We start from the raw sequence: 6146 nt of genomic DNA, 5'->3' as shown, positions 1-6146 counted from the left end.
GCGCGGGGGGGTGGCCGGGGGGGGGGGGGGCGGGCCGCCAGCAGGGCCAAGGGGACTGGGTGAAACGGGAGAGACACGTGGCCAAGCCCTGCCTGGCGCCGGGGGAGTTGAACCCCCTGCAGCCAGGGAGCTTCCATGGGCACAGGAGCCGGGCGCCCGTGCAATGCTCACACCTTTATTGATACAAATGTACAAGGACACATCTTACAGTGGGGAGCGTGGCCCCGGCACGGGGCAGGACGCCCGGGGAGGGGTTCAGAACGCCCGGGGAGGGGGGGCCCGCGGGCGCCCCAGTCCAGTGTAATGCTGTGGGTGGCCTCGGGGGTACCGGCCACCCAGAGAGGGGCTTTGTGGGAGGGGGGGGTACAAGGCCACCACCTCCACGGACAGCTACAGAGGCTATGTACAGGATAAGTTAGGCGCGTGCCGCGGGGCGGGCAGGGGGCTGTACAGGGGGATGCAGGCACCTACCCCGCAGGTTGAGCACCAGCTCCTTGACGGCGTGGGGGGCACGAGGAACCCTGCACCCCGGCTCCCCAAAAAGGCCACTTGCAGCCACGCTCACCCCAGGTGCCAGCTGCTGCTGGAGGGAAGGGAGACACGGAGAGCGTGGGGGCCTGGGGACACAGGGGGACACGGGCTGGCGCTCACTGCTTCTTCTCGCGAGTGGTGATGGTGACCAGCTGCTTGGCGGCCTTGGCGATGTCGTAGGCACACTGGATGACCTGCTGGGTCAGGAGCTGGTAGTCCACGGTGGCGCCAGGCTCGGGGGGCACGGTCTTGCGGCACTCGCTCTGCAGCCGGTAGGCGCTGGCATTGAGCAGCCGCAGGGAGCTCCGCACCGTCTCCAGTGCTGGTTTCTGTGGCAGAGCACAGGACCAGTATCAGAACCCATGCTGACGGGGCTGGCAGTGTCTGGTGGGGACCACCCCCACCCCAGGGACACACCGCTCCTTGTACCTTAGGGAAAAGTGATGCCATCTCCGTCACAGCCAAGTGGATCTTCTCTGAGCAGGGCACGAAGCTGGGGGCAAGGAGAAAGGGTGAGCACCGCACCGTGGAGAACAGCGACTCTGACCATGGAGGGTGGCAAGGCATGGCCCCCCCCACCCTTGGTCTGGGTGTCCAGAGGGACCCTGAGTCCGTGCCCCAGTCCTACCTGTCATGCTTGGACTCTTGTGCTGCCCGCAGCAGCTCCTGGATATTCTTGGTGACCTGCTCAGTTTTGAGGATGACATCCTCCGTGCTGGGCAGCCCGGGGTCCAGCTCCCCGTCCAGCGGGTCCAGCTCGTGGGGGAAGTCCTCATCCTTGCTCAGCTCTACAAACCGCTTCCCCTCCATGCTGCAAGGACCAACCAACCAACCACCCTGGGTCAGTGTCAGCCCTTGTGTCCCCACGTACCCTGGTGCAGCCCCCAGCCCCACCACTCACCTGATCAGAACCTCACCCGCCTGCGTGTTGTCGTAGTCGCTGTCGGTGCCGCTGCCGTGCCGGTCCAGCTTGCTCTGGAGGGGAGAAGAGCAGTGTCAAGCCCTGCCCAGCCCCATCCCCACACAGGGTCAGGAGTCTCCTCACCCCAAGAATTGCTCCCCCTCCCCAATACGTCACCATGTGTCGGGCACCATCAGACGGGCAGGAGAGCAGCGGGGAGGATGGAGGGAAGGGCACCGAGGAGGCAGATGGACCTTTCCGGATCTGGAGGGGGAAAAGAGGGGAAGCCCATGCTGAACAGGGTGCAGAAGGGTCTGGAGCCAACCCTGGTGACGTGCAGGGGAGGACGAACACAGGGGACACCGCCACCCTGCATGCAGGAACATCCCGCAGCTGCCATCTCTTGGGAAGGTCCCCGGCCTGACCCAAGGGGGTGCAGGGCGGTGGGGGGACAGGACATCCCAAAGGCCACATCCTGGGCAGGCAACAGCCACCATGTCCATGCAGGAGCCGCCCCCGCTGCGGCCCCCTTACCCGGTACACGCTGGCCGGGATGTGCATGGAGTACAGAGCCTCGTCCTCCACCTCCTGGCGACACACGAAAGGTTACGGCCCCGCGGAGATGGGACCCAGCACCTGTGGGGCTAGGGGGACTGCTGCACCCCAAAACCCTCCCACCCTCCCCAGCACACTCACGCCGGGGCTGAAGGGCTGGAGCCGTGTCACCAGCTCCTCCACTGGCTGCCCGAAGGGTTTCAGCGCCGAGCCCGGCTCGTACATGGAGAAGGCCTGGCGGTCCCGGCGGTGTGGGGGGGCCGTGCCTGGGGGGTGCCCATGCTCTGGCCGCTCGCTGGGGGTTGGGGTTGGATGTGCAGGACCAGTCTGCTGCCGGATCTGTGTGTTCTCTGCCTGCAGCTTGTGGATCTGCAGCAGGGAGAAGGGGGAAGGCATCAGCGAGGACGGGGGGTAACACTGACGAGGGGGGTCCTGCCGGCCCCACACCCACCTCGCGCTGCAGCCGGCGCAGCTCATCGCTCAGGCTGTTGTTCACCTTCATCAGTTGCTGCACCTTGGCCTCAGAGGCAGCCAGAGCCTTCTTCACCTCCAGGTACTCCTGCAGCGTGATGGGGCCATCTGACAGGTCGGAGGAGTCCATGCTCTGCAGGGAGAGGAGCTCAGCGTTAGGATTCCAGAGCCAGGGGTCTGGGTGGGGGTCCAGGCCGGGGCCCGGGCTCACCCTGGCGCGGTTGTTGCGGGAGGCGTTGCGCAGCAGCTCCTGGTCTGTGTCCTCGTCGGAGGCGACGCTGTCGTAGTCGTGCTGGTCGTCCAGGTCACTCTGGCTCCGCAGCGAGTAGTCGAGGGCGTCTGGGGAAGGGCAGGGGGGTGCTGAGCACAGGGCAGGGGGGCGTGCTCAGCCCCACCTCGCTGCCCTCCATGCCTCACCTGTGGGGCTGAGCAGACTCTTCCCTTGCTGCCGGCGCTTGGCTTCCCCAAGGATGTCAATGAGCAAGGTGGCGAACTCCCTGGCGTTGAACCTGGCCAGCTTCTGCCGGCCCTGGGGGCAGGAGGGGGAAAAAGGGGGTGAGCAGGCATCCGGGTGCACAGGGCGGTCATGTGCTAGAGAGGGCCTCACCTGGTTGCGCGTGGCTGAGTACTCGGGGTTGACAGGGAGGAAGGGGACGGCGCTGCGCTCTGTCACCAGCGTGCTGTGGTTCTGTGTCGTCAGCCAGACTGCAGGAAGGCACCTGGTGTCAGACCCTGGGGGACACAGGGGCTGGACCCCCCCGGACAAGCAGGCTGCAGGGCCCGGAGCCAGCAGGACGCAGGCGCGGGCGCAGGGCCAGCCTGCTGGGGTTGGGAGCGGAGCCTGGCCAGGCTGACGGGAATCACCTCCCCCAGCCACCCAGCAGGGCTGGGGTCCCCCCTGCACCCCCTAGCAGGACCCCCCCCCGCTCTTCACCCTTTCAGGCACCATCTCAGCACCCCCCAGCTGGTGGGAAGAGGGTTGGACACGTCTGCTGGCACCCGCCCCGCCACGGAAACAGGGTAGCCCCCACCCCACCAACCCCCCAGATCAGGGGCACCACTGCAGGCTGAGCCCCCATCCCTGGGGGATCCCGGCACCCACCTCGAGCAGCACCCCAGCCCTGGCACCCAGCGGCGGCCCCTCGCTCTGAGCAAACCTTCCCGGCCGGAGGAATGAAGAAGGAGGGGCCTGCGGTCCCGGCGGACGCATCCAGATCGGGGGGAGCGCGGGGCTCGGCCGCGGCCCCGCCGGCTGCTCCTCCCCGCGCCGTGACGCCCGCCCCGGCCCCGGGGAGCTGCACCCCGCACCCCCCGCTCACCCGCGTCGTTCTCCCGACGGTCCACCTCGTCATACACGTCCATGGCCAGCTCCTCGAAGAGGCGGTTGCTGAGCTGCAGGACAGGGGACAGTGTCAGGCAGGATGAGGGGAGCAGGCAGGACACCCCCAGCCCTGCAGCGGCCCCCACTCCCCGCCTGCAGCTTCTTCTTGGCTGCCTTGGCCAGTTCAGAGAGGTCCAGGCTGGGGGGTACGGGGAGGGGGGAAACAAAAAGTGGGGGTCATTCCTGGCCTGTTCCCACCAAAACAGTCCCCAGCTGCACCCCACCAGGACAGGGACCCCCCCCCCTCAGGCATTGGGGGCTTCACCAAGCAGGGCTGGTGGGCAGGCACAGGGGGATGAGGTGGCAGGGGGCAAGCAGGACCCCCCCTCCCCGAGTGCCCCCCAGGTGCCGGGCTGGGCCGAGCGGCCAGGGCTGCAGGGGGGGCCCATGCCAGCAGCATGGGGGGCCCCCAGAGCCAAGAGCCGAGCGGACAATACCTCTGTGCCATGCACTTTGGGCGCACCCTGCGCTCCGGAGAAGGCAGCGGAGGGAAGAACAGGATAAAGGCGGACGTTAAATGCGCGGGCACGCCGACCCCCCACCCCCCAGGGATGCTCCAGTGACCGGGGTCCCCCCCTCAGCCCAGCGGGGATGCTGGGGGGGACATGGGACAGGGCAGCGGGGCCACGGGCGCCGGGCACTCACCTGTCAGCCATCTGCGGGATGATGTAGTGCCCGTTCTTGTGGTCTGCGCAAAGAGAGGAGTGGTGAGCAGGGCCCTGTGGTCCCTCCAGGGTAACCCCCCCACCCCAGGACCCCCTCACTCACCCGGCTTCCTGCCGCAGAGGTAGAAGGCCAGCCGGTCGGTCAGCTCGTACTGGCACTCCACCAGCCGCTCTGCCAGCTCGTGCTGCGCTGCCTGCCTGTGGGAGGGCCAGCAGGGGTGATGCCCACCCTAGGTGGGGGTGCAGGCAGGGGTGACCCCCTTTCCTGCCCTCACCTGGCATAGTCAATGGGGGTCCGGCCGTTCACATCGGGCGCCCCAGGGTCAGCACCGTAGACCACCAGCAGCTCTGCCTGCAGGATCTGCCCGGCCTTGGCGGCCACGTGCAGTGGCGTGGTGCCCTTCTCCTGTGGGCATGGCAGCCTCAGCCCCGCAGCCTGCACGTGGGATGGGGCTGCAGGACCCCCTGGGCCCCACACCACCTCTCGGGTCCCCGAGCCCCACCAGTGCTCACCGGGTGGAAGAAGTTGGCCTGGGCGCCCAGCGAGAGCAGGCGCAGGCAGGTCTCCAGGTTGCCCGTCCGCACGCTCGAGTGCAATTGCTGCAGAGGAGAGAGCTGGTAACGGGGGGAATCTGTCCCCACCGCTAAAGGGGGATCCCTGAGCCCCCACCCCACCTTGCTGAGGTCCTTGGCAGTGACGCCGTCATCATCCCGGCAGGGCAGCTTGTGGACGAAGGCCAGCATCTGGTACTTGGCACGGATGAACTCCGACTTGGTGGGGCTGTGGGTGGGCAGTGGATTCTGGGGTGAGGAGGGGGCTCCCAGCCAGCACTGACCCTCTCCCCACAGCACAGGGGGCACTTACTGCACTTTGTCCTGGGGGTTTGCCTTCCGGCGCCCGCTCTGCACCTGTGCCGGATCCAGCAGCGAGTGCTCCCAGATAGAGTTGGCCCCATTGCTCGCCAAGGTGTGCACCATCTGCAGGGGACAGGCAGGGCCCAGTGGGCACGAGGGGTCCCGGTGTGCATCTCCCCACATTCCAGTGTCCCCAGCACCCACCTGGAGCAGGGTGGCGGGCCAGGGGCTGTGGCGCAGGTGCTTGACGATGGAGATGTGGCGGCCCAGGCTGCGGTGCACGCTGCAGCACTCGTCGCAGATGAGCACCCCGCGGTTGATCGATGCCCAGCCAGGGTCTGGGGGTGGCATGGGGGTGTCAGCGGGTGTCCCCTCCCCATGTGGTCCCCTCCCCATGCATCCATCCAGCAGGGGGGATGCGTTGCCACAGCAACCATTTCCCGAGAGATGGAGAGGGGCTCAGCTCATCACCAGGGGAAACCCATGGGTTTCCCATAGCAACCACCAGCCAAAAGGGGGGCAGAGTTTGGCCCCCCACCATCAGGAGGACAGCTGGTGGCAGGGATGATGCCAGCACACCCTGAGCAGGGACACCCTGGCTTGCTGCGAGGTAGCTTACCCCCAGAGCCCCTGGCTGAGTGTTTGGGGGGTCCTGGATGGTGGCAGTGCGCCCTGCAATGGGTGGGCACCCCCAGTCCATGGGCTCCGACGTAGGGTGGTCACCAGCTCTGCAGCCTCAGCACCCCGGCGCAGCCAACCCCCAGGACACCCCACCTCTGGGGCAGGG

At 67.5% G+C, this 6146-nt stretch overlaps 2 protein-coding genes across 2 annotated transcripts; both read right to left on the bottom strand.

Moving 5' to 3' along the window:
- Positions 1 to 154: 154 nt before the first annotated feature.
- GIT1 (GIT ArfGAP 1) lies at positions 155 to 4495 on the bottom strand. Its single transcript, XM_017735159.1, has 13 exons — positions 4485 to 4495; positions 3561 to 3850; positions 3066 to 3163; positions 2876 to 2987; positions 2670 to 2797; positions 2439 to 2591; positions 2129 to 2356; positions 1967 to 2020; positions 1610 to 1696; positions 1433 to 1506; positions 1160 to 1342; positions 961 to 1024; positions 155 to 860 (listed from the first exon to the last, which is right to left on the bottom strand). The coding sequence occupies exons 1-13, from the start codon at positions 4493 to 4495 to the stop codon at positions 648 to 650; spliced, it is 1695 nt and encodes a 564-aa protein (XP_017590648.1). The 3' UTR covers positions 155 to 647.
- A 104-nt stretch (positions 4496 to 4599) lies between these two features.
- LOC108446937 (ARF GTPase-activating protein GIT1-like) lies at positions 4600 to 5710 on the bottom strand. The gene is made up of 6 exons (XM_017735158.1): positions 5564 to 5710; positions 5370 to 5482; positions 5180 to 5285; positions 5018 to 5104; positions 4780 to 4910; positions 4600 to 4702 (listed from the first exon to the last, which is right to left on the bottom strand). Exons 1-6 carry the CDS (start codon positions 5708 to 5710, stop codon positions 4600 to 4602), a joined length of 687 nt encoding a protein of 228 aa, XP_017590647.1.
- Between the last annotated feature and the right edge of the window lie 436 nt (positions 5711 to 6146).

Source organism: Corvus brachyrhynchos, unplaced genomic scaffold (genome assembly GCF_000691975.1).
Source record: "Corvus brachyrhynchos isolate BGI_N302 unplaced genomic scaffold, ASM69197v1 scaffold145, whole genome shotgun sequence".
Classification (NCBI taxonomy): Eukaryota; Metazoa; Chordata; class Aves; order Passeriformes; family Corvidae; genus Corvus; species Corvus brachyrhynchos.
Note: the sequence above shows the minus strand (reverse complement) of the source record. Positions and strands in the feature narration are given on the sequence as shown.

Excerpts from the sequence above, each read along its gene's own strand:
- LOC108446937 (XM_017735158.1), bottom strand. The coding sequence starts at position 5,710 with ATGCCACCCCCAGACCCTGGCTGGGCATCGATCAACCGCGGGGTGCTC. Across the intron at positions 5,483-5,563 it reads GGCCCGCCACCCTGCTCCAG|ATGGTGCACACCTTGGCGAG; the intron begins GTGGGTGCTGGG and ends TGTCCCCTGCAG. Across the intron at positions 4,703-4,779 it reads ACCCCCATTGACTATGCCAG|GCAGGCAGCGCAGCACGAGC; the intron begins GTGAGGGCAGGA and ends GCCCTCCCACAG.
- GIT1 (XM_017735159.1), bottom strand. Across the intron at positions 3,164-3,560 it reads GGGCTGGGGTGCTGCTCGAG|TCTGGCTGACGACACAGAAC; the intron begins GTGGGTGCCGGG and ends GCCTTCCTGCAG. Across the intron at positions 2,357-2,438 it reads TGCGCCGGCTGCAGCGCGAG|ATCCACAAGCTGCAGGCAGA; the intron begins GTGGGTGTGGGG and ends TCCCTGCTGCAG.